At 38.6% G+C, this 27,235-nt stretch overlaps 4 protein-coding genes across 5 annotated transcripts; all 4 read right to left on the reverse strand.

Moving 5' to 3' along the window:
• Positions 1–3,289: 3,289 nt before the first annotated feature.
• Positions 3,290–3,925, reverse strand: LOC117461892 (histone H1-like). The gene has a single exon (XM_034103889.2). The coding sequence runs from the start codon at positions 3,923–3,925 to the stop codon at positions 3,290–3,292; it is 636 nt and encodes a 211-aa protein (XP_033959780.2).
• A 7,664-nt stretch (positions 3,926–11,589) lies between these two features.
• LOC117461950 (late histone H2A.L3-like) lies at positions 11,590–12,053 on the reverse strand. The gene has a single exon (XM_034103945.2). The coding sequence runs from the start codon at positions 12,040–12,042 to the stop codon at positions 11,659–11,661; it is 384 nt and encodes a 127-aa protein (XP_033959836.1). The 5' UTR covers positions 12,043–12,053; the 3' UTR covers positions 11,590–11,658.
• A 541-nt stretch (positions 12,054–12,594) lies between these two features.
• LOC117461937 (histone H2B 1.2-like) lies at positions 12,595–15,567 on the reverse strand. 2 transcript variants are annotated; one of them, XM_071206366.1, is made up of 2 exons: positions 15,178–15,567; positions 12,595–12,649 (listed from the first exon to the last, which is right to left on the reverse strand). In XM_071206366.1, the coding sequence occupies exons 1-2, from the start codon at positions 15,552–15,554 to the stop codon at positions 12,628–12,630; spliced, it is 399 nt and encodes a 132-aa protein (XP_071062467.1). In that variant the 5' UTR covers positions 15,555–15,567; the 3' UTR covers positions 12,595–12,627. The 2 variants fall into 2 exon arrangements, with proteins under 2 accessions (XP_071062467.1, XP_033959822.1); XM_034103931.1 differs by lacking the exon at positions 12,595–12,649 and having other exon boundaries at positions 15,158–15,567.
• A 3,851-nt stretch (positions 15,568–19,418) lies between these two features.
• On the reverse strand, positions 19,419–19,866 carry LOC117461927 (histone H2B 1.2-like). Its single transcript, XM_034103922.2, has one exon. The coding sequence runs from the start codon at positions 19,852–19,854 to the stop codon at positions 19,474–19,476; it is 381 nt and encodes a 126-aa protein (XP_033959813.1). The 5' UTR covers positions 19,855–19,866; the 3' UTR covers positions 19,419–19,473.
• Between the last annotated feature and the right edge of the window lie 7,369 nt (positions 19,867–27,235).

Genomic DNA, 27,235 nt, shown 5'->3' on the forward strand with positions numbered 1-27,235 from the left:
AAAGCAGTGTGTTTGTGTGTTTAGGGGCTGTAGATATAATTATTTTGTAATTGTAATGTTTTTATTTTATTTTAACAGTGAGCAATCAGATTATGAATGAACAGTATGAAGTTCATCAACATTGAAATATATGTTATTATCAAAATAATATTTAACTGTTACGGAGCATCCACACTACAGCTTCAAAAATAGCTTGGAGCTGGGCGTGTCTGGAGCTTGGGGATTTTATTCAAGCAACACGGCCAACAACCAATCACATGAATCTCCCGCCCCCGACATACAAAGCAAAAAACCCCGGGGATTGTATGGGAGCAATATATATATAAACTCCCCAAACAGGCGAAAACCTACCAGTTTCCCCCACTGTCTCTGCCACCTCCCTCCATGCCTGGTTCCTCCGGTTTGTATCCCGGTAGGTGAAGAGGGTCTGGTCATACAAAACCGGGTGATTAGCTACGGCGATAGTTAGTTTCTCCTCCGACTTTTTTTGAAATATAGAAATGAACGGCGGGATATCTCTCCCAGCTTAGACGCGGTTTGATTGGCTACGGCTTCAGCTGTCAGATTTTGGGAAACGGGATTTGATTGGCTGGCGCTGGCTACTCCGGCGTCTCAGGCGACAGAAGTTGAACATTGTTCAACTTCTGTCGCCTGAGACGGACCGCTCTGCTACCCACAATTCAGTTCGGCGAAAAAGCGTGGCTACGTGACGTCACCCCATTGAAAGTGAATGGGCAGATTGGAGCTTTCGACACTGTCGACGCTGTAGTGTAGACGGGCCGTTACAAAACTGTAGAAGCTTGCTCTGTTGTCTCACTGAAAGAATAACTTTTACCACGTTTTACAGACAATATTGAGAGATAAATAGTAGCAGTTCTCACTATGTGTTAAATATCTTTGCCTTCAATACATTAAATTAGAGAGCTGACAAAGTCATATTGCTAAATATCTAAATGTAACTTTTTGCATGGAATAAACCCTCAACTTAACTGATGTGTAGGTGATCTAGTATTTAGTATTGTTTATTGGAATGTATATCAGTGTATTCAAGTCAATACTTCATTCATTTAAACCAATATATTTCTTGATTCTTTGTACAGTATGAAAAAAGAGTCTTTGTACCTGAGCTGAATTCACTGCTGTGAGGAGTCCAGTTCTGTCTCTCACTCTCTGGTCCAGCCTGTCTGCATCACCTGGACACCTTAAACAATCAGATATATATATATATATATATATATATATATATATATATGTAAAGTACCATGTGTACAAACAATATAACTGATTCTCTGCTGTTGAACATGTTGTGTATTGTCCGAGTCAGGGTCCTTTTTATTTTACTGTAACTTTGGAAGTTGTGTTACCAATGCTTACTGTTTATTTGATACCCATTTGGTAATGCAATTAATAAAAACAACAAGGTTTGGTTTCGTTCTTCAGATGACTGTGACGTTAAGGTGTATGCTCGATAATGAACTCCAGCTCAATCAACCATATTGTAATATCTAAGTAATCATCTTGAAATATGACATTAATAATTGTAATATACACACATCTTATTGTGAGGTTGATTTCACATACACTACTTCGAAATTAGCTTGTCTACATACTTGAGCATAGCCAATTTAAATTAACCCTAAATTACCTTATTCTTACTCCGAGCACTACTTCTGCTCCTCCGTCGCTTCACACTTGCAGAGGGCGATTTCTCTACTGGCCGAACTGGTGTCCTGGTCGGTGATGACACCAGAAAGACCGATGGTACTGCATCTCCATTAAGTAATGGTTGTTCTTTAAATCTCATGTTATGTTTTATCATACTCTCAGAGTAGTCGTCCGGAAATTTGAAATGTTCGCTGCATACATGAGCCTGTGAATCTCTCGGTTCGGGCCGGCCACATTTCGCTAGCCACTGCCTCCGAATGTACTTCTTACGCTTACCTTTTGGCAACAGATGGAACCGAGCATTCCGTGGATTGTTCCTATCAGAATTGTGGCAATATTTCGCGATACAGTGAGGCATATTTGAAGAGATAAACTACAGTAAATAACATGGAGATCAACGTGTCTTCGAAAACCAAACGCATGGTTTACGTCACGTCCGAAAAATGGCGGCGCCCACAGTGTTGATGTTATTTCGGTATATAATCAGTTTAAAATCACTGATAATGTCATCGGATTAAAAAAGAAAGACTGGCAGAGACTGGTCTGTTTTATCGGATGATAATTATTTAAAAATGAGTGTCATGACCATACCATTCCTTTAAAAGACTTCTGATCTGATCTGACAACATGGAAAGACATTTTAACCTTTCATTTGTAACAATATTATGAAGTCACAATTATATGAAGCAAACTATTATGTTTAAAAAGTACACAAAGGTAACGTGCTGTACTATAATATGATTATTATATTATTCTACAATGCACGATTGTTTTATTTCATATATAATAAACTTGTGGGTTTTATATAATATTGTTTCAGTAACCTTTTTGCATTTAAGTTTAATTTGAATTGTGATAACATGATATCATTTCAATAATGTACTGAATTATTATGTTACAGTGTGTTCAGGCATTACACAATAAAAAGCGTTTGAATAAAGTATAGAAGTAGTAATAAGATACAAAATAAAATAAACAGTGAATATAAGTATAGAAGAAAATACTAAAAATGATTGACATTATAGAATATTGTGGATGGATTCAAATGTTAACATGTAGTTGACTTGTATACCAAAGTATATACATGACAGATGTGCAAGGTTGCTGTTGTGCAGAGGTCTGTTCGTGGTTCTGGAGAGGGAGAAGCTAAAGGGAGCTCTCTGCCAGCCGGAGGAGACGCTGGATCAGTCTGTGGGAGAAGGAGCTCCGCTGTCTGTCCGGCTGCAGAGGGGGGTGAGGGTAATGGTTCATGTGTAGTAAAGACACGTTCTAATATAATAATAGTATGTCATTATGAAATATGGATTTTAAAACAATGTCTATAGGAAATAATGTACATGTAAGGGATAATGTTTGAGAGAGAATATGTAAGTAGATGTATTTATAACAACATAATGAAATGTATTATACTAAGAGGAAATGGATGAATGTCGTATACCAGGTAACATGTTATTCATGTTTCATTCAAGTCATCTTTATATCAATTAATTCACTTCTTGTAAAAAGTAAGGTACTCTGGTGTTATAAAAATATAAACATGTAATATTAAAACAGGAGAAGTGCTCTTTCGGTGTATGTGGGTGGCTCTTAAAAGAGCCTTTTGGAGATGAAGCAGATGGTCTGTTTACTTCTTCGCTGCTTTCCTGGCTGGTGCCTTCTTCGCTGCTTTGGCAGCTGGTTTAACCACCTTCTTCACAGCTTTCTTCGGGGTTAAGGTCTTCTTGGGGGTCGCTGCCTTCTTGGGGGTAGCTGCCTTCTTGGGTGCTGCCTTTTTGGCCGCCACCTTCTTCGGGCTCTTAGTGATCTTCTTCACGGGGGTTTTCTTTGCAGGAGTAGCAGGCTTCTTCGCCGTCTTGGGTGTTACTGCCGTCTTGGCTGCTGGCTTCTTAGCGGCGGGTTTCTTCGCTGCTGCTGCTGCTGCCGGCTTCTTGGCTTTGACTGCGGGCTTCTTCGCTACCTTCTTGGGCTTCTCGGCGGGCTTGGCTGCCTTGAAGGAGCCGCTGGCTCCGGATCCCTTGACCTGCACCAGGGCTCCATTCTCCACCAGCTTCTTCACGGCGCGTTTCACCTGGTTGGCGTTGTCGATGCCTTTAACGGCCAGCTCTTTCTTCAGGGCGACATAGGAAATCCCTTTACGCTCCTTGGAGGCGGTGACGGCTTTCAGTACGAGATCAGTGGCGCTGGGGCCCGCCTTCTTCGGCTTGGTGGCTCTCTTCCTCGGGGACTTGGCCGGTGCGGCGGCGGGAGCGGATTCTGCCATGTTGCTTTCAAAGTGGATTCTCTGGACTCGGTGAGACTGTGAGAGAAACCAGCAAAGAGCGGAACTTAAACACACCATGAGAACCGTAGAGACTCAATCACAGGAGCAGCAGGCATACTGTGCCACTTTGTGTTTTCTCTTCACGAACAAATGTATTAAAATCACACCTGGAGGACACAATCTATTGTAAAATTCACCCTAAACGATAGCAAAGGAGTTTCTCTTCGTGTAAAAGTGAAATTAACCTCAATATTGTGTTATGATTTTAATCGGAAGCCTTTCGACCTCCCTCAAATGCTGCCGTGTGAGTCGTAAATATGTGACTTTCCTCTCTAATTGCCCTCTTAAATGCTTTAAAATACTTTCAAATTCGACTTAAACTAGTCTGGCATAGAAATAAGATGTTTGGTTAAAGACCTAACCTAAAAAAAGTGTACTAATATAAATATGTTAATGTTAAACAGAGGTTAGTTTTGTCTCTGCAAACACACTCAAAAGAGTCGTGCATGGGTTTGTACTCCGGTTCTGATGGAGAGTCGGTATGTTTTCTTTTACACTTCACTAATTTAGGATAATTTAACTTAATTCAACACTTTGATAACATGTAGGCCTATCTGTTCTTCTTCAGAAAACTAAGTAACCTGCCGTTTGCCTGCTGGAGTGATTTACAGTATGCAAGTACATTTATTGTTTCCGATAACACGTCAATCATATAAAGTGTATTCATCTATAATTTATCATATCACTTTTACGATTTTTATTTATACATTTTGTGTCTTTTAATTTCGTATGTTTAACTTTAAGAGACACAGCATAAACGCATTTACAAAAAACACACAAACAGTTGGAACATTTAAATCGGGGGCTGTTTTTGAGAAACTTGATTACTTTAGAGTTATTTGTTACACTCATTAAAGACTATTACAATAACATCACTAAATGTGCTCCAAAAAACACCTTTAATAAACTTTAGACTCAGAAGATTAGAGACTTTAAATAGGCTTCTTAGGTGTTTTGGCTCCACACATGTCTGACTAGGATTTTAACTTTATTTATTATTTAACACCGGTTAAAGGTGCTTGTTTCTTTCTCTCATGTATTTGTGTTCGGCATGCTCTTAAAATAAAGCATTATCTTCTGACTGTTTATCACATGTATTCTTAAGGCCACGATGAATGACCAGCAGTTTCACCACAATACATTGTTTTTATTCAGAAATGTTAACCAAATAACATTAGAAATAACATAAATTGCAGAAAAAGAAGATGTATACTTTTCTGTATTTAGTCGACGCATAACCTGAAAACCTTTTAAAATCACTTAATCTATGTATGTTTTAGTTTTTTGCCTTTAAATACTTCTTACATGAATCTTGTGATGCACCAACTTGAACACACCCGTAATTGGGTGATTCAGGTCTTTAACCCTCCGGTATCACTGTGGACGTTTTTGTCCATATGGGTAATTTTTCACTTTTCATTTTGCAATAACTTTGGTTGTGTTGGTGCAAACGGCCTGCATTTTTGTAACAAGGCTATTTTCTCGATCTATTTTGGAATTCAATTTTCAATTTTTCAAATCGGTCTTTAATTCACTGTGTAACAAATCGACTACGCAAATTAGTCATTCGAGACAAAAATGTCCACTGCAAAAGACTTTGATAAAAACATTATATTAAAAGGTTTTTTTCACAACTTTTTTGGGTTCAATCTTTAAAGCAACTTCCGCCCTAATAGAAAATACCAAAGATGTAATCATTTTCAGGATTTTAACCCTTCAATGCCATTTTGAAAACATGAAACCGCTGTTTTTTTTCATGATGAAAACAGAGAAAATTAGTTATTTTCCCAAAAATACATATCTGGAGACTGGCTCTTTTTTTTTTATAACAGTCTTGGATATGTCAAAGATGAGCAACAAAATGGATTTTTTTGCATTATTAGTTTTTGCACAAAATCAGATTGAACAAAAAAGTTACAAATTAGTCATTCGGGACAAAAATGTCCACTTCCAAAAACTGCTCTAAAATGACAACAGATTAATGTTTTTTAAAACTTTTTGGGGTTAAGTCTTTCAATCAACTTCAGTCCTGATCAAAAATACCAAATGTTAAATTATGTTCAGGATTTTAACCCTTGAACTGCCAGTTTGAAAACATGAATTTGCGTTTTCTATGACAAACATGCACAAAAAGGCAGTTATTTTCCATATAATAAATGTTGGGGGGGTCGGCCTTTTTTTTTTTTTTTATAACAGTCTTGGATATGTCAAAGATTAGCAACAACATTTTTTTTTATTGCATTATTAGTTTTTGCACAAAATCTGATTGAACAAAAAAAGTTACAAATTAGTCATTTGGGACAAAAATGTCCACTTCCAAAAACTGCTCTAAAAGGACAACAGATTAATATGTTTTAAAACTCTTTGGGGTTAAATATTTCAATCAACTTCAGTCCTGATCAAAAATACCAAATGTTAAATTATGTTCAGGATTTTAACCCTTGAACTGCCAGTTTTACAACATGAATTTGCGTTTTCTATGAAAAACATGCACAAAAAAGCAGTTATTTTCCCTATAATAAATGTTGGGAGGTTCGGCTTTTTTTTGTATCACAGTCTTGGATATGTCAAAGATTAGCAACAATATTTATTTTGGTTGATTATTAGTTTTTACACAGAATCAGATTAGACAAAAATGTCCCATCCACTTCCATAATAACCACATCTTTTGATCTCTCGCCATACCGGTATAAAATCATGCATTTTGTAATGTCAGGGTTTTATATTGGAGGAAAATACTTCAATTTGTCCTTTTTACTGTATATGACCAGATGTGACATTTTACATTGAATTACATGCTTGTCATGTCTTGGTTTACAGTTTACAGCATTCACAATTTCCCCCTCATCTCTTTACCTTTGATGTGTGTGAGAATGTAGGAGTAAGTGTTCTCTCATGGCATTTTGTTTTTCATTTGTGCTGTTTCATGTGTCTTAGAAGTAAACAGAGGTATGATCTTGACCCAGCTTGACCTTTTTGTTTAGAATTGTTTGAAACTTCAAAGGCTTTGATAATGTCTCTTTAGCATACAAACATACACAGCCATACATGCACTAAGTCAATAAGCGAACACCTGGCTGCAAAGCCAGATCCATAACTATGTGTAGTTTGGCTGGCTGGTCGTTTCATTCCTGTGATACGCAACAAGCGAGTAAGATGAAGAGGCGCTTCTCTGTGGAAGAAGCTAGGGATATGGTGATGCAGCTGGCAACCTCCAGCGAGCTGCTTGACTCTTCTTCTGAATCAGAAACAACCTCAGAAGAAGAATGTGATGTGGAGTTTGTAGTGGAGTCTGATCCTTCTTCTTCTGACCCTTCCACTGAAACTGCAGAGGAAACAGAAGATTCTGGCAGTGGGTGGACATCAACAAATTGTGAAATCTGGTCTCCCTCTAACAACGACACGCTGCGCTACATTCCCGCTGCCAGAGGTTTGGTTCCAGGGCCCACGCGTTATGCCATTACAAGAATTGATGACGTGGAATCCTCCTTCAATTTATTTTTCACTGCTGAGATCATCAGTAGTATTGTCGACATGACAAACTTGCAGGGGGGATGTTCGGTGGCAAACTGGAGTGATGTGGATGCCACAGATATTCGTGCATACATCGGTCTCCTGATGTTGGCTGGAGTGTACAAATCGAAGGGCGAATCCACCCGCAGCCTCTGGGATGACCACAGTGGACGTGCCATCTTCCGTGCCACAATGACCCACACCAAATTCCGGTTGATGAATACCACCCTCCGGTTTGACGACAAGCTGATGAGACCTTCCTGTCACAGAGAAGACAAGCTTGCCCCCATCCTCTCTCTGTGGGAGAAGTGGACACATCACCTTCCGATGCTTTTCAACCCTGGTGAAGATGTGTGTGTGGATTAGCAGCTTGTCCCCTTCAGAGGCCGCTGCAAATTCCGGCAATACATACCAAGCAAGCCAGCAAAGTATGGGCTAAAGATCTGGATCACCGCTGACGTTGAAACCTCCTATGCCTGGAAGTGCCAGATTTACACCGGTAAAGCTGCTGGCAGTGCTGCCGAGGTGGGCCAGGGAAAGCGTGTCGTCCTGGAAATGACAGAGGGGCTCCAAGGGATCACTGTGACTTGTGACAATTTGTTCACGTCATATGCACTTGTGCTTTTTACTGCTGTGGATCCCTCCTGGAAGCAAGACAAGTCCTTCAGGAGGAGGCTTTTCTTGGAGGAGTTGGGGAGATCTCTGGTGTCTGCAAAAATCATGCGGAGAAAGCATCCACCTCGTACACCGGCTGCTGTTACCATAGTGGCGGACATACAGGCCTCGGCAGCTGCCCCTGACACCGGCACAATCGCAAGCGGCTCTGCCCCCGACACCGGCACAACCGCAAGCGGCTCCACAAAAAAGAGGGGACTGTGCTGGATGTGCACTGGGAAAAGTTCACCTGCAGAGAGCACCAAATCCCCTGCTGCAGGTTCTGCTGGATGAACTGATCTCTCTCTCTCTCTCGCACGCACATACACACACATTATTTGTTATCTCCATCTATCTTACTCCGTCTCTAACACACATACTTGCTCTATCTTCATCCATCTCTCATTTTATTCAACACACACTCATACATATCATTGTTCTGTTTTGACAATTTGATTTGTTCATGAATGTTGATTGCAGTTTGCTGTTTGGAAAATAAATGTTGACATTGATACATCTGATGCTGATTTAAAAATGATTTCAAAGAAAGTTGAAAATAGTATTACTTCAGTGTTTTTATAGGTCATATAATTCAATGGTAAAATGTCACATCTGGTGATATACAGTAAAAAGGGACACATTGAACTATTTTCCTCCAATATAAAACCCTGACATTATAAAATGCATGATTATATACCGGTATGGCGGAGAGATCAAAAGATGTGGTTATAATGGGAGTGGATGGGACACGAGTGGCTAATGTGTGACTTTTTTTGTTCAATCTGATTTTGTGCAAAAACTAATAATGCAATAAAAAAAATGTTGTTGCTAATCTTTGACATATCCAAGACTGTGATAAAAAAAAAAAAATCTGACCCCCCCAACATTTATCATATGGAAAATAACTGCCTTTTTGTGCATGTTTTTCATAGAAAACGCAAATTCATGTTTTCAAACTGGCAGTTCAAGGGTTAAAATCCTGAACATAATTTAACAATTGGTATTTTTGATCAGGACTGAAGTTGATTGAAAGACTTAACCCCAAAAAGCTTTAAAAAACATTAATCTGTTGTCCTTTTAGAGCAGTTTTTGGAAGTGGACATTTTTGTCCCGAACGACTAATTTGTAACTTTTTTGTTCAATCTGATTTTGTGCAAAAACTAATAATGCAAAAAAAAAAATGGTGTTGCTAATCTTTGACATATCCAAGACTGTTATAAAAAAAAAAAGCCGACCCCCCCCAACATTTATTATATGGAAAATAACTGCCTTTTTGTGCATGTTTTTCATAGAAAACGCAAATTCATGTTTTCAAACTGGCAGTTCAAGGGTTAAAATCCAGAACATAATTTAACATTTGGTATTTTTGATCAGGACTGAAGTTGATTGAAAGATTTAACCCCAAAAAGTTTAAAAAAATATTAATCTGTTGTCCTTTTAGAGCAGTTTTTGGAAGTGGACTTTTTTGTCCCGAATGACTAATTTGTAACTTTTTTGTTCAATCTGATTTTGTGCAAAAACTAATAATGCAAAAAAATCCATTTTGTTGCTAATATTTGACATATCCAAGACTGTTATAAAAAAAAAAGAGCCAGTCTCCAGATATGTATTTTTGGGAAAATAACTCATTTTCTCTGTTTTCATCATGAAAAAAAACAGCGGTTTCATGTTTTCAAAATGGCATTGAAAGGGTTAAAATCCTGAAAATGATTACATTTTTGGTATTTTCTATTAGGGCGGAAGTTGCTTTAAAGATTGAACCCAAAAAAGTTGTGAAAAAAACCTTTTAATATAATGTTTTTATCAAAGTCTTTTGCAGTGGACATTTTTGTCTCGAATGACTAATTTGCGTAGTCCAATCGAATGATACCGGAGGGTTAAACAGAAAGCCTCTTCCAGGCTTAAAGCCTGAGTCCAAATAAATATCACTACAATAAACAATATTTCTTTTTACATTCTGTTTTTGTCCATCTTATTCTATGTACATCTATATAGACTCTTTCATTTACTTGGTCACCTCAAGCATTTTCTGCATTATTGAGATTATTGTATTAATTATTATTTATGTTTTATTATTATTATTATTATTATTATTATTATTATTATTATTATTATGTATCAAGTTTACTTCACCTCACATTTGTCTTGCAACATAAAATGCACTATTTTATTCTAATTGATTCTATGGTTTCTTTTTGCACTATTTGAATTTAATACTTTTTTTTTTTTAATCAGTTTTATTGTCTTTTGTCCTATATAACTATGTTGCATTGTTGGAGGAGCCTGGGACTTAAGATGTGCATTGCCACGTCTACACTGTAGCTATGTGCATATGACAATACATAATAAATGAAACTTGACCTCATTAATCTAAATGTATTTTGGGTTAATTTTATATTCAAATTAAGTTAACGAATAATGGATCACGGAAATGTATCTCCATAACAATAATGTAGTCAAGCAGAAAATAGTAGAGCTATAAACAGTATTTAAAGAATATAATTCAAACATGAAGAATTATGTTTTGTATATTTTATTAAGTTCAGTTTTCAATCCTAAATATTTTTGTTTTTATTGAATGTAAATACAATTATTATAATTACTGTTATATAACTATACTATTCTGGCACTGTTTCTAATTGTGGCTCTTGTACTTAGTGTTTGAGTTTTAAATAAAGTTTAGTTTAAACAATATTCTTCAAGATGTTAATATTTACATGCTTATCTAATCTTGAAATAGTGCTGTATAATAGCTTGTGCCATGTATGTTTTAGAGCTACTAAACTAACTCCTAACACATTAAAGAACTGCTAATTGGCTAAAAGATATTAACTTCATTAATATATGTACTAGATGTACCTCATTTCTCAAAATGCTAATAGAAAATAACACGTGTGTTAATATTTATATTCCACTACAAGAGAGCCACTATTTTCGTTCTGCTCCAAACATGTTGGTGAACACTGACATCTGCTGGATAAAGGCTGGAACTACATATAACCTGTTATTCATTTCAATGTGCGTGTGGGATAAAGATACCATCGAGTGCTTAAATGCTACGGTACGCTATTGATCGGTGAACTGCAGACACCTGCCAATAATTAATACTGATATAGTGTAAACTGAGTTAAACACTAATGATGGGTCCAACAAACGTTGTGGCTTTATTTCTGTGGACTGACAGATGTAGAAACCACACCGCTATTCATTTGAGAATGTGGTGATTAACCTGCTGGATGTACGAAGGAAATTGTGAAAAAATAGTTTGCTTTAGTTGAAATAAGGTTTAATTTTAGAGAGGCTACAACCTGCAATACATAATATCATTAATAGTAAATGAGGGTTATGTTTCAATTGTATAATTTGCTCTATAATGTGGGTGTTTTTAGTTGGGTGACATGTTGTGCACATCAATACATATAAGGCAAGGGGGAGAAATGTCTTTAGTTGGAAGTGTGTGGCTCTTAAAAGAGCCTTTGTTGTTTGTTGAAGCGGGATCAGGGTGTTCACTTCTTGGCGGGCTTCTCGGTCTTCTTGGGCAGCAGCACAGCCTGGATGTTGGGCAGCACGCCTCCCTGAGCGATGGTCACTCCTCCCAGCAGCTTGTTCAGCTCCTCGTCGTTGCGGACGGCGAGCTGCAGGTGGCGGGGGATGATACGACTCTTCTTGTTGTCCCGGGCGGCGTTTCCAGCCAGCTCCAGGATCTCAGCGGTCAGGTACTCCAGCACAGCGGCCAGGTACACCGGGGCTCCGGCACCGACACGATGGGCGTAGTTGCCCTTCCTCAGATGCCTGTGGACACGGCCGACGGGGAACTGGAGCCCGGCACGGGATGAGCGAGTCTTTGCCTTCGCCCTGACCTTTCCTGCACCTTTTCCGCGTCCAGACATTTTCTACGTGATTATTCTTTGACGTTTAGAAGAAAGTGAGTCGACCACCGTTCTCACCAGTTTATATAGGAGCGCAGCTAAACGCTCATTGGTCAGATTGATCCGTAACTGTGATCGTCCAATCAGAAAACAGGTCGGTCTGCCGCCTGAATTCTTTTCAGAATGAGACTGAATTTTCTGAAATTGTTTTCACCCATTCAAAGATGAACATAAACTCCTGTAATTTAAGAAGCGAAAGTCTCAATGTGTAGAGAACATTAAGACATTCTAAAAGGTGTCATACTTAATGATTATTTACAGTGTGTAATTCACTTATTAAATAATATATTTGGGATTATAACTCAAATGACACACACACCTAAATACATGCAGCTGTTTGGACTAAACATTCCACGGGGAAAAAATGATCATCAATTGTAACTTATTTGTGTAAGTTGTAATTTGTGTAATGTCTATTTTTTTTACCTTATCTTTATATGTGGAGGACATCTCTTATTTCATATTTAGATTTTAATAGTTTTGCTAGGTATTATTAATTCTGTCTTTGTATGCACCAAATATACCAAAGCAAATTCCTTGTATGTGTCAAGCTACTTGGTAATAAAACCTATTCTCATTCGTGTACACACACACACACACACACACACACACACACACACACACACACACACACACACACACACACACACACACACACACAGCACATACATTATATTAGCAGCACATAACAAATATATATATATTTGAAAACCTCCAGGTTGAAGTGATGTATAATACAAACAAAACTGTAAGAAAAACTGCTCAGAAAGTAAAATGTAAATAGTAAAAGCCAGATCACAGGAAGATGATCCAAGTGAGCATGGCAGTTGAATGTCACTACCACCAATAAATAATTTCAAAACCAGCTTAAAAAAAAAAGGGTGTTCACTTAGACCAGGGGTGCCCACACTTTTTTGGCTGGTGAGCTACTTTTGAAATGACCAGCTCACCGAGGTCTACAGACCAAAAATAAAATCCCAAATTGCAAGGGTTGCTGAATAACACGTTTTATTTTTACATGGGATAACTACAATAGGGCTGCAACAAACGACTAATTTCATAATCGATTAATCGACTTTTCGGACTATTACTGTATGCCTTGCACAATTTCTCAAATGCTCTTATTTAGCCATCAACTTTTAGATTTAGCTTGAGGTTGTTTTAGGCATGTGGAAACTAGCAATGAAGACAAAGATGAATACTTGATTTAAAAATACATATATTATTAAATTAACAAATTGTGAACAAAATTAACATTGCTTTTTATTTAAATTAAATAAATAATATTTCAAGTCAAAAGAAACAATGTTTTAACAAATCGTATTAAATAATCTGATGAAAGAACTGTAAACAGAATAGTTGAAACTTTAACAAAATAAAGAGTAACTCAGTTACCTCTAATCATTAACCCATGTTTGTATAATGTAGTTAACTCTGTGTGTTGCTGCTAGCAACACACGGATGGAGCTACAGAGCTACTAGAAAGACAGTCTGAATGTGGAGCAATTTTGCTAAATGTTTAGACAAATTGCTCGTGTTACCGCCCTCACATTCTAAACACTCTTGGCAATGAGCATTGTCCACCTCAAGACGGGTAACATGTAACCACACCTTGGAGCGCTTCTCTCCGCCATCCCAGCCGTGTGTTGCTGCATGTAGCAGCTGCGTGTGTGTAAACTGCCCCCCCCCTCGCACACAGACGGGGGAGAGAGATACAGGTCGAAAATACACCGACCATAGACCATTTGGGTCTTTTTGCATGTTAGAAACGAGTTGGCGACACTAAGACTGTGAGATAATGTTTCTGTAGCAATAATACATGACCTTTCCCAACTCGCTACTAAAGCAAACAGATATTGTTCTAAACTGTATTAAAGTAAACAGGTATTATCTTGAACTGTATTGAAGTGAACATGTATTATTTGGGACTGTTTTTAAGTAATCCTATATATATAAACCTTCTTACATACACTTTCCCAGACACCCTGACACACACACACACACACACACACACACAATACACTCCCTGACCAAGATACCCACCCACACACACACTTTCCCAGATACCCTGACACACATACACTCCCTGACCAAGATATCAACACACACATACACTTCCTCTTTACCAAACGCACACACATGTCCTTTTCAAGGTTCTTTTTGGGGCCAATGTTTGATACTAATATATCTGTGTACAATGTTTGATTGTTTGAGAAAGAATAGTTTGTGGGAAACCTTCCCTGAGAAATTAATAATTTGTGTGAAACCTTCCCTGGGAAATTAAAGGAGTAGAATCCAGTGGAAGATAAGAAGTGACTCTCCGCCCCAAAAAGGTCCATATATACTGTTGTTTATTCATGCACGGGGCCCCCTGTTGCTGACTGGCCGGTCCCGATACCTGTATCGCACGGCAGTGGAGCGGGGAGCCCGGAGTGCTCTTTTACAGGGCACTCTGTATTTTCGTATTGTGTCTTTTTACCATTAAAATCAGATTATTGTTATAACTTGTATGCCGGTGTTTTGAACTCGTTTTCTTATTAATCTGACCAGGCTCATCTAACGGACGGCGCGGAGCAGAGCTGGGCTTTAAGCCACCAAAACTGTGTCTGCTCCTACACTACTCGGAGGGAAGTCGCTGTCATATGCCTTGTGAACAATCCAATAATGCCTCTTCGGCAGAGCGGCACTTGCTTTACAAATGAGTCAAATAACCTTTGAATGTGAATGTTTTCCCAGCACTTGACTGATTTTGTATCGCTTTGCATTCTGGGTTAACAGACTGGAAAGCTATAGGGCGCTTTTTCTGTCAATCAAGTAAACTCCTGAATTAAGTGGCAGGGAGACCAAGGACAAAACCTTTTTTGTCTATTTTAACAGAAATGGATTTTTTTTTATAAATGACTCGTGATCTACCAGCATTGCCCCCGCGGTCGATGTACTGGGCACCTCTGACTTAGACCATAGGTATTATTAAAGTTGTATTAAAATGGAAATAATGTTGACATATTAGACACTTTGTAAGGAGAGAGCAGCAGTAGATGAAGTGGGTGGCTCTTAAAAGAGCCTTTGTGTTGTTGTATGTCAGCAGTAGTTTACTTGGAGCTGGTGTACTTGGTCACGGCCTTGGTGCCCTCAGACACGGCGTGTTTAGCCAGCTCTCCGGGCAGCAGCAGGCGGACAGCGGTCTGGATCTCCCTGGAGGTGATGGTGGAGCGCTTGTTGTAGTGAGCCAGGCGAGAGGCCTCACCGGCGATGCGCTCAAAGATGTCGCTCACGAAGCAGTTCATGATGCCCATGGCCTTGGAGGAGATGCCGGTGTCGGGGTGGACCTGCTTCATCACCTTGTAGACGTAGATGGCGTAGCTCTCCTTCCTAGACTTTCTCCTCTTCTTGCCGGTCTTGGTGGCTGTCTTAGCGACGGCTTTCTTGGAGCCCTTCTTGGCAGCTTTGACGGGGGGTGCATCGGCAGGCATGATGAGAGAGTGAGGTGCGACAGGGTCGAATGACTTCTTTGTCACAGAGCGGTCTATTTATATTCACCAGATGCAAAAGTTACTGTGCTGTTGCTCGCACGGGATTGGTTGTCTTCTGAGCAGGACGGAGCATGCGCTTAACCAGTTTTTTTTATTAGTCAGTTTATTGAACATGTCAGAAACAAAAACATACAATAATATATATATATATATATATATATTCTCTTTTTTTTTTTCTCACTCAAATTAATAATTACAACCCCAATAATAATTCTCAGATAGTCTCTGTCATGTTCAACAGGGGCATGAAGAAGCTTAACAAAACTGTTCTGGTCCTACCCCCTCTAGCATATATTTTTCTTATAAATAAAACATTAGGTCATCGTCATCAGTGACATGTTTGTCTTGTTAATTTGTTTGCTTTTAGTTTTTTACAAAACAATCAAATAAATTACTTTTACAATTACAAGAAACAACAACAAATGGGATTTCACAGGTCCTGTTCATAACCATTAATGATTTGGCTCCTAAATAATACTTTCAGGTTAGATAGACTTGTACAATAGTTCAGTGCATCGTTACAGTTATTCCACAGACTAACACCTTTTGATGAGATGCAATGAAGTTTGGCATTTGTTCGTACGGGTGTTTTTTTTTGAAAATGCAGTTTCCTCTCAACATGTGCATGCTTTCTCTCCGTGTGAAAAGTCCCTGGATATTATGAGGTAATTGTTGATTTGCGGCTTTGAACATAATTTGAATAGTTTTATAGTCAACCAGGTCTTGTAGTTTTAGTGTTTTTAGTTTGATGAACAATTTATTTGTAGGTTCTCTGTACGTAGTTTTATGTATAACTCGTATGGCTCTTTTTTGCAGGATGAAGATTGTATGTGTATTTGTTTTATATGTGTTCCCCCAAACTTCCACACAATACATCATGTATGGAAGTATGAAGGAGCAGTACAGCATAAACAAAGAAGCTTGATTAATTAGGTATTTGGCTTTATTCAGAATTGCTATTGATTTGGATATTTTGGCTTTGATATAGCTATGTGGTTTCCAACTTAATTTATTGTCTATGATTACTCCAAGGAATTTTATTTCGGATACTCTCTCTAATTGGACGCCATTTATAGTGAGTTTCTTCTCTGTATTGGTCGATCGATTCCCAAATAGTATGAGTTTGGTTTTGCTTGCGTTCAATGTTAATTTATTTAGGTCAAACCAGATCTTCATCCTGCTCAGTTCCTTCTCCATTGTGACCAATAGCTGTTCTAAATCGTCCCCACAGCAGAGTAGACTTGTGTCGTCTACAAAAAGAATGGTTTTAATAATTTTTGATACTTCACATATATTGTTAATATACAGAATAAATAGTAATGGCCCCAAGACTGAGCCCTGAGGCACCCCACATGTAGTAGTTGTGATTCATGGCTTTGTAGTTCAACGTACTGTTCCCTGTTATGTACGTATGTATGGATTACAGATGTGAGTTATTACTACAACCAGTATTTAAAATGTCCTCAGCTAGACAAGGACCAACATTGACAAAGTACTTATTGAAATCTTCCACAACTGAGGTCATGACATACATTACTGTATCGTTTTTTGACAGAAAACTGCTTTGGTATTGTGCCTTTCCATTTCCTTTTTTAATAATGGTATTTAATACATTCCATGTGTTTGTAATGTTATTTTTGTTATCCTCCAATCATTTGTTGTAATGATCCATTTTGCTACATCGTATTATCTTTGTTAGTTTGTTTTTGTATGTCTTGTATTTTTGTTCAGCCTCTACTGATCCATTCTTTAAGAAGTCTTTACATACTTCATTTTTCGTTTTACATGCATTTCATATTCCCATAGTGATCCATGGTTTTTCAGCATATTTTTGTTTCACTATTTTCTTTACACGAGGACAATGTTTTTCATACGGCCCTGATATGTAGAAATGATTCATCGGCTTCATTTGCATCTGGTACATACACTTTGTTCCAGTCTTGTTTAGATAATTCTTCTTTAAAAGAATGAACAGACTCTGGTGTTTTGTGTCTTGTAATTATGACTTTTCTGGTGTCTTTTTTGATTTCTGTTCTAACATGGACAACAGAGAAACACATTTTTCATGACCAATGTTGGGATTTAAATAAAAAAGTGAGGTAAAAGTGATGCTTGTCACCCTCTAGTCCACACATTAATCCACATGAATCCCAATACTTATGATTTTAAGATCCTGAAATACAAATGTATTCATTATAAGTGGTTTAGTCCTTTCTGAGATTAACATTACATTTAAAGTTGATCAAAGTTTTCAAAAAATACTCTTTATAGGAGACTTCCATTCTGTTTCTGATGAGTCAAGACATACATTTGTATAAAACATGTCAACAATGACATAAAAGTAATAATTAGTCCAATTGAAACACCTGAATCTATACACTGTATTTAGGTTTGGTTGTGTGGCCATCATCAAAATGATTAAATCAAAAAAATGTACCAAATAGTTAATGGTAAATATAAAATATAAAGTAACAGACAAATAACCATGGACTTCTCCAACTTATAACATATTTCAGCTCTCACAACATTTTATAAGTCTGGTCAATTAAAGCTTTTCATTTACACATTTAAAAGATACTTTAGTAGAGAAAATTATTTATTAGAAAATGGTATTGCCAAAAATACATTTTTGACAGAATGTATTTTTAACTACTCTTTGGCTCTGATAATTATACTCAACATAATTTATTATTTAAAAGAAGGGAATATGGAGGCTTGGGAGCCATATACCTAGATATTAAACGTACAATTACTTTTGTTAAAATGTTTACAGCGGCAATATCAAGGAAAGCACCCTGGGTTGTGGATATATCAAGGTGGACAAAAAGGAGAGGTAGAGCGAGACATGGCTCATATTACAAATTACCGTAGTATATGCTGATTTCATAAATGAATATACACCTTTAAATGGAATGGACTTCCAAGTATATATATATATATATATATTTGTTTTAAATAAATGAATACAAATATGGTGGATATATTCTATCACTTATTGAAAGCCCCAAAGTGTTTTCTTCTGTGTCCCTTGTATGCAGATATGGAAGACCAGATGCACCGTGGTAATACATCAAACAATAATTAACAGTTGTACCAAAACAAAACATATCGGAACTGAGCTAAGGAGAAGAGAAAGCCTCGACAAGTCACAGACTACCATGGAGCATACTGAGCATACTTTATAGAGTGGTTTGTGTATGTCTATTACAAAACAATTTAAGAGACAGTTTTAAAAAATAAAAAAGTAACATCTTCCAATTGATTTGGTGTATGAAAGGTTGCCTTGAGTTGTCTGGCATGACACCCCAAAACAAGTGATATTATTGGGATGGACCAGATGAAAAAAAGCAGTTGATAATCTTTCCAGGGTCAATGATGAAAGTTTAGGGCTTTCCTGATGCTGATATTAAATAGTAAAATAACCACGTGGTGAGTCCTGTTGTATCCAGAGGGTGCTGTTGGACAGATATAATGCATTCAGATGAAACATAAAGAGGAAGTACAGCACGGCATATATCTACGGCTATTCGTACTACCACCTCATCTTTAAATTATGCACAAGTTGTTTTGCCTGAGCAATTGTGGAAAGTGGTGTGTAAACAAGGCTTCTTTGAACCGTTTACGTATTTCATGTCAAGTCCAATCCAACCCAACTTTATATATAGCACTTTAAAACCTTCAGACTAAAGTGCTGTACAGAGAGATAAGCTCACACAACATAATATAAAGTGATTTACATATCATCTATTTGAGTCATGGATCGTGCATGACACTTATTCAAAAAAGAGGAACACGTCTATAGATGCAGTTGGTGGCTCTTAAAAGAGCCTTTGTGTTGTTGGTATGTCAGCAGCGGAGTTTACTTGGAGCTGGTGTACTTGGTCACGGCCTTGGTGCCCTCAGACACGGCGTGTTTAGCCAGCTCTCCGGGCAGCAGCAGGCGGACAGCGGTCTGGATCTCCCTGGAGGTGATGGTGCGGCGCTTGTTGTAGTGAGCCAGACGAGAGGCCTCACCGGCGATGCGCTCAAAGATGTCGCTCACGAAGCAGTTCATGATGCCCATGGCCTTGGAGGAGATGCCGGTGTCGGGGTGGACCTGCTTCATGACCTTGTAGACGTAGATGGCGTAGCTCTCCTTCCTGGACTTTCTCCTCTTCTTTCCAGTCTTGCTGACGCTCTTAGCGACGGCTTTCTTTGAGCCCTTCTTGGCCGCCTTGACGGGGGGTGCTTCAGCAGGCATGATGAGAGAGTGATGTTGCTCAGACTCGGTGCCTCACAAACACAGCCCGGTCTCTTTATTTCCCCTCGATGCAAATATAGCTGTGCTGTTGCTCGCACGGGATTGGTTATCGTCTGCGCATGATTGAGCCTATGATGTGCATAGATCAGATGTAGCCTATCTACTGTACTGTATTGTAAAAAGGGGAACAAAGTATTTCAACATTATTCTGCACCCCCCGTTTTATGTCTTATCCCTGTAGTTTGGTAGCTGCTGGAATGAGCATGTTAAAATGTGTTGTCTTTGTCTGATTGAATCAAGGGATCTTATTTAGCTGTGATGTAACACAACCAAGGGTCCTTTACTGTGGCTGAGAAGTGCAATGGACAATTACAAAGTGTGAAACACTTTAACAAAGCTTGAGACAAATTTACATTTTATAAAACAAAATTACATTTTATAAAACACTTTTACCAAGGAAAAAAAACTTTAACATTAATGAAAACAAATTAACAAGATGCAAAACACTTTTACAAAGCTAAAAACAAATGTACATTTTATAAAACACTTTTATTAATGACAAAACAATTTAACATTAACAAAAACAAATTAACAAAATGCGAAACACTTTTACCATAACTGAAACACTTTAACATTTCCCGAATCACATTAATATTTGATGAAACACTTTTACAAACCAGAATCAAAGCGGAAGGACCAGATATCTTGCATCATTGCGTGCAATATTTTAATGAAGGTCACTCGTATGCTGTAATCGTGGACATCTACCTTTCATGGTGTAAAAATCAGTTAAAAGCAAACTGAATCAAGCCGGGTTTTACCACAGAAAGGGTTATTCCTCTCAAATCGCTGTAATTAACGCCATCAGGTTGGAACTTCGTGGACCTGGACAATTGTTTGGATACCGAACAATGTGGCAGGTACTAAAACAAAAGTACAGTCTTCGAGAGAAGAGAGATGATGTTATGAATTTGCTCCGGGAGCTTAACCCTCGAGGCTGCGAGAGGAGCTCTCGCAGAAGGTTTATAAGGAGAACCTACCACTCAATGGGACCGAACTATATGTGGCATGCTGACGGTTATGACAAACTTAAGCCATTCGGTGTGGCCCTTTCAGGATGCATAGATGGATTTTCACATAAAGTACTATGGCTTGAATGTGGATGACAAATTGTTGGTGAATATTTCCAAGTAATATTGTGACTGACTGACTGGGTGATTGACTGACTGACTGGGTGACTGACTGACCGACTGGGTGACCAGTATGACACTGGTCATATTTTTACATCTTTATAAAGCTATGCAGTGGATTACAAATTGTTGGTGAATATTTCAAACTAATGAGAATTGTGAAGCTTTGATAGATTGCTGTATTTATGAAAATGTGTTTCATTGTATTGGTGAATGTTTCACCCATTGATATATATATATATATATACCGTGGATGACAGGTTGTTGGTCATCAGTATATCAAAAGTATTGTGAAGCTTTTCTATATTGATGGGTTATTGAACATTTATTTTCATTTTTCAGCATTCGTAGGAAATGAATTGATGCTTTTATTGATTATTGTTGTAGCATGCAAGTTGCTATTTATATTATGTGCTGACTTTCTGATGGGAGTGATGTGAGGGATAACGTGTTTTGATATTGATTAAATGAGATTCAACTAAAATATTTGGATTTTTGCCTGTTTTGTCTGTCAAAAACCTATGCTCACTTTTAAAGGTACAATATAGTATAATAAAGTGACACATGTGTACCTGAAAAGTACAAATAGCCTTGTCACTGGGGTGGTACCCTAAAGAGACACATTTGTAACATTTCAGAAGTTACATGTATATGTACCTATGTAAAAGGTACATATTTGACTCTTGAGGTACATACAAAGGTACAATGTACGAGGGTACAACTTTGTACATGACATGAAGTTGTGCTTCATTCTGAGTCAATAATAAATTAATTCTGCCTTCAACTGCAAAATGATTGTGGACTGCACCGACATCCATGTAGCTGCCCCCCAGTAAGATGAACCAAGCAAAGTTGACATAGTCAACATACAGCTGTGCTCTTAAAGAGCCTGTGACAGCATCCCAACAACTGTTGTGCAATGAAATATTGGGCTACTAATAATCTCGAACCGTCAGTTTAAAAAAGAAAAAGCGATACCGTTCCGTTAAATATCAATAATTTCGAACATCGCCGGGAAATTCCTTCGACTCATTTTGAAGTTTTGGGGGAAGCCGGAAGTGACGTCAATGCGGGAACGCTTCGAGAGCCAAACACGGACAAAGTGTGTTGTCATGCGTATAAATGGTGAATTACTGAGATTAGGCACGTTAATAACGTTTTAATGAAGTTGAATACAGTATATTCATATTTGTCAGTGCTTTCATGTCAATTCGGCGAACATAAACATAAATGATCGTGGTGAAGATGATGATTACATTGGGATTAAAAATCGGGAGTGAGAGCTGCTGAATTTCCTCCCGTCGGATGTGATATAAAAACAAATCGATTTTTTTTGTAGTTGTAAACTCAAGTGGATGAAACTACATTTATTAGTGCATTCATGTCAATTCGGCGAACATATGATACATTAAATGATCGTGAGGATGATGATTAAAAATCGTTTGTTTGAGCCGGTCTGCATTTCCTGATGAGAAAACAAACCGATGCTTTTTGTAGTTGTAGTACACCAACATGGATTAAACGTGTGGTTTTTTTACCACAGTGTTGGGGAAATTAATGGATAAAATGCACGGATTATTATTATTATTCCCACTCCGATCGGGACACTAGGTCCACCGTTTCCCCGCAGCGAGGCTCCCCCCGTTGACAGTTTACGTGGGCTGGGTGCAGTGGCGGACTGTGGGTGCAGTGGCGGACTGGCCATCGGGACGAATCCCGATGGGCCGGTACCGAAGTGGGCCGGTCGGATAAGTCACTAGCACATCCCCCATAGGCGGCGCGTGAGGCTCAGGTTTGAGAAGGCTAAATAACTTATTTTACCTGACGCTGCCCGCCTCCGGCGTCTATAGAAAAGAGATCAACTCAGTGTGCGGAGTTTAAATCTCTCAAGTCATATTACAGGATAAAGGAAATACAGTTTAAACTGCCGTATGCAGAGAAGACGCCAACGTGTCGCACTTATCATTCATATTACATCATCAATCATATCATCGATCATATAATATCATAATATATCATATATTTCCTTATCTGAGTCAGCTTCTCCAGCCGTATCTGGCCGTGCAACACTCACAGTGTCACAGACTGTATGCAGAAGTATTATTTTAAGCAACACATTATGTTGACGAAACACTCGAGACAAATGTAATTAAACTCAGATCCACTCGTGTCTTAGACGTGAACGCGCTCTCAGCTGGAGAGAGAAACCCTGGCTTGATTTACCGAGTTGATAACCAGTGTCGTAGGACCGCTTAGCGAGATCTCGTTTGTTAGTTTGTTGTTGTTAGTTAGTTTGTTACTCAAACATATCCAGGGTCTGTTGAACTGGCTTCGTAGTGCAGGGCACAGGTGGCTAGCAGCGCTAAGGTCAAAGACACAGACATTATACATTATATTTGTATTTTACCAGGGTGCAGTGACACAAATATTTACATATTTACAGTTACTATCTACAGCACCCGCCGCCCCTGACATCCCCCACTCCCCCCCGTTGACAATTTACTAGCGGTACCGAAGTGGGCCGGTCGAGAGTCCCGGGATGCATTTTAGTCCCATTCCACCACTGGCTACATGACCTATGATCGCCCATATTGACGCACCTCATTCCTAAACTTCTAACAGATACAACATAAACCGATCCTTCAGCCTCATATGAGCTCAAATTAAACTGTCATCGCTGTCTGAGCTTGCTGCTGTGTGCACCATCTGCATCAGCTGGGATCCGGACGGTGCAGCTGGAGCGCTGTGCCCGCAATGACGTCACCCATCATTTGGCGGGACTTGAAGAATCCGCGAGAAGATCCGGAAAATTGTCAACATTGAAGGGCAGATTAATGGTTATCAAAGTACAAATATCCAAAATCAGTTCCGTAACGGTTTTCAAGGGGACAATATTTACTCAAATTGATGGGTTTGGATGATGGGGGAAAACCGTGTCACAGGCTCTTTAAGTGATGACCTGATGCTCTTTGACTCCACAGGTTGTGATCACTCTGTGAACATGTCCCAGTGATCTGAGGTGTTTTAAGGCGCCCTCTTGTGTTCGCATCAGTTTTCACATTTCACTCAACAAGCTGCAGGAAGACAGGTCAACCCCAGATGGAGCAGTTTCACATAATAGTAATGAGAGATTTAAATATGTTTTAAATCCCACAGCGTCCCCAAGGAGTCTCACTGTTGGAAAGATGTTATTTGGGAATGGGATTATTGAGGTTATCGATAACAATTCCTCTAAGTCCGATTAAAACAATGTTGAAACTAAAATTGACCAAATGTAAAGAAACATACAGTACATTCATTTAGTGATTTAATTTTCATTCATTGAACTTGATGTTATTGTCTTAATGACTCAGAATGAGACTGATCATGTTGTTATGTTATAGAATAAGCAGATGAATGAACCTGTGAGGATAAAAAAGGAAGTCCTTCACAGTTTTAGGAAGCTTTGTGTTTTTTAATGATTCTCTCTGTTAATAAATAACAATACATTGGGAAAAACAAATGTTCTGATACGTCCTGTGTCAGAACTAATCTCTACTCTAAACGCTGCAGCAACATGACATTTGGACATTTAAGCTGCATGGAAAGCCTCTAATATACTACAAATACAAATGTTGTCTTATGTTCAGACTCTGTAACTCCTATTGAAAAAGATGCGGGTTGTAAAAATCATCACAATTTGAAAAAGCTGCTTATATCTCTGTGTTGCAAAGCCGTTGTTTTAAGAGTAAAAGTATTACGGTCATATTAGTTTCACATTTTGACTGCCATTTTGTGAAATGAAGACATGAAGAAAATACTTTCTGTCGTTTTATTCATCATGTCAAGCTTCTTCAAACATACATCAGGAAACATCATTTAAATGACTAGAATCTCAGCTTTGTGAATAAAAATGATGAATGAACAAACAGAATAACCTGAATGTGGTTAAAGATTTATTTACACACTAACAGACCGAAAAATATCTAAGATACAGAAAGCCTGTGTTCATCTGTTAGGACACATGCAGATGACAAGAAAGATCAATGTTATCCATCATGGATAGTCCGGTATTCTCTCCACAGTGTGTTATATACATGTAACACTTATAATGTCGATAACATCCTACGTTTAAATTGTGTGAGCTGTGAGTTGGCCCTTCATAGTTTATATTTCACAGATATATCTTTCACTGTCAATATGTAGACATTTAACTTTTCATTTTGTTTTATTTTTCTACAATTCTTCTCACTTCTTCTGCCTTATTTACAATCTGCTGTGGCGGGAAGAAACACCGGACACTGAATGAGGCATCACACACAGGACTTAAGTCTGAACACAGCAGACAACAGGAGTATTTACAACAGCATCAGTGGCGGCCGGCCCATAGGTGCGCCGCCCCACCTCTTGCCAGATACAAAATAAAAATAAATATTAAATAAAAAAAAATATATTTAAAAAAAATATATTTAAAAAAAATATATATTTAATTTTTTAATTTTTAATGAACAAGGTAAATATCATACAATTAGTATCACAAAAATGTATAATCTACAATACAATCTCGTTTAAAATTGTGTTACGATGTCTAAAGTTACTGATAAGTCACCTGTTTCCTGCCTGGCCTTGCCCATGGCATTAGTTTATCATTACGGGGCAGAGCCCCCGAGCGAAACAGCAGCAACCAGCAGGTTGCAAAAGTCTCAATAGTAAACTGTGCCGCCAAAACATAATTTCAGCCAATCAGCGCCGTCAAATATTTTGGTCACGTGGGCGCTCACGTTGGCGCCCATGTTGCTTACGTGCGTTGATGTGAGGAGTTGTTTTTTAGACTTGTGAGTGACCAAGGTGACGCAGTATTTGGATGAGAATGGTGTGCAGGTGGAGTCGCCGGAACCTCGGTCCGCCCAAGAGCTACTCTCCAATCCTTTTGAATGGAGAAGTTTGGGAGATAAATTGATACTTAAAGACCTTGGACCGGACCAATCCGATTTTTATATATCACAGCAAGCTCGTGAAAAAGACAAAACGTATCGACAAGGCTTCTCACATGGCTAGCTGGATGCAAACAGGTAAATACTATCTTTTGTTTCACATGCTTGCTCTTCAAACAGCCGGGGACAGATACGATCTGTTCAGAAACTAGACAAAAGTTAAACAAGTACAAACCACAGACTGTCTGTGTCATGGAGAATACAGTCACTGGTTTATTTATGTCTGTAGGCCGTTGTTGTGAGTGTGTACGGTCGGAGCATATCGTTAGCTTAGCCGAGCTCCATTCAGGGAACAAGCATTCTAAAAGGTTTTTCGCCTGCCGGCTGTCTGCAGACTTGTCAAAGCATTAATTCATGGTTTTTACTAACCGGTATCAGTATGTTGTTACGTCGGCATCATTTAGAAACGTGTATTACAATTTAATCACGGTAAAATATGTTCATGTTGTTGTTGTTGTTGTAGCTGTAGCTCCCGAGCCAGCGCGTCTTGTTTGAATGATGCGAGTAAACACAGCTGACAGCTGCGGTGAAACTCGAGCGACTAGAGCGATGCGATAGGAGCGTTTAGAGCGAAGCGAATATTCGCATCGCGTCCGGTCTGAACGCAGCATTAAAGCGAGCTCCGCGCTGCACTGGAAACGCGCCATTACATCACCAGAAGTCCTAATTTAAGGGGTAATTTCTCCCAAAAAAATGTTTTTACTCACTCTATCAATAGCCCCACCAAAAATATTTTCCACCAGCTGCCACTGAACAGCATTATAAAAACTAAAATAGTGCATGTGGGTCCACACTTACATTCTCTGTCTCACTGTTACATGAATCCCATGAATGTATGAGATTAAGTGAGCTTCATCATCTCAATCAGTGATTAAGTGAATAATAACGTTTCTATCAGGTCACTATCAGCCTGTCACTCTTATTAGTAGTTATTTTTCAGGCAGGGGGCGGGGTTTGGAGGAACGGAGAGGAGACGGTGATCACGGAAGCTTTCCTCCTGCCTTCACAAACTTTACACGCGTATTTATCAACTGAAAATAGCAAGAGGACATTCATACTCTGCAATCCATCCAAGACTTGATTAAATCCACCAAAAACCTGACATTACGATAACGAGTGTTAACACAAATCCCTCCCTGTGTGTCTGAGCCGCAGCGACGCGTACTGATTCAGAGCGGGTCATTCTGCCGTTGGTTTGACTGGTGCTGCTGGATAAAG

The sequence above is a fragment of the Pseudochaenichthys georgianus genome, chromosome 17 (assembly GCF_902827115.2).
Source record: "Pseudochaenichthys georgianus chromosome 17, fPseGeo1.2, whole genome shotgun sequence".
Lineage (NCBI taxonomy): Eukaryota > Metazoa > Chordata > Actinopteri > Perciformes > Channichthyidae > Pseudochaenichthys > Pseudochaenichthys georgianus.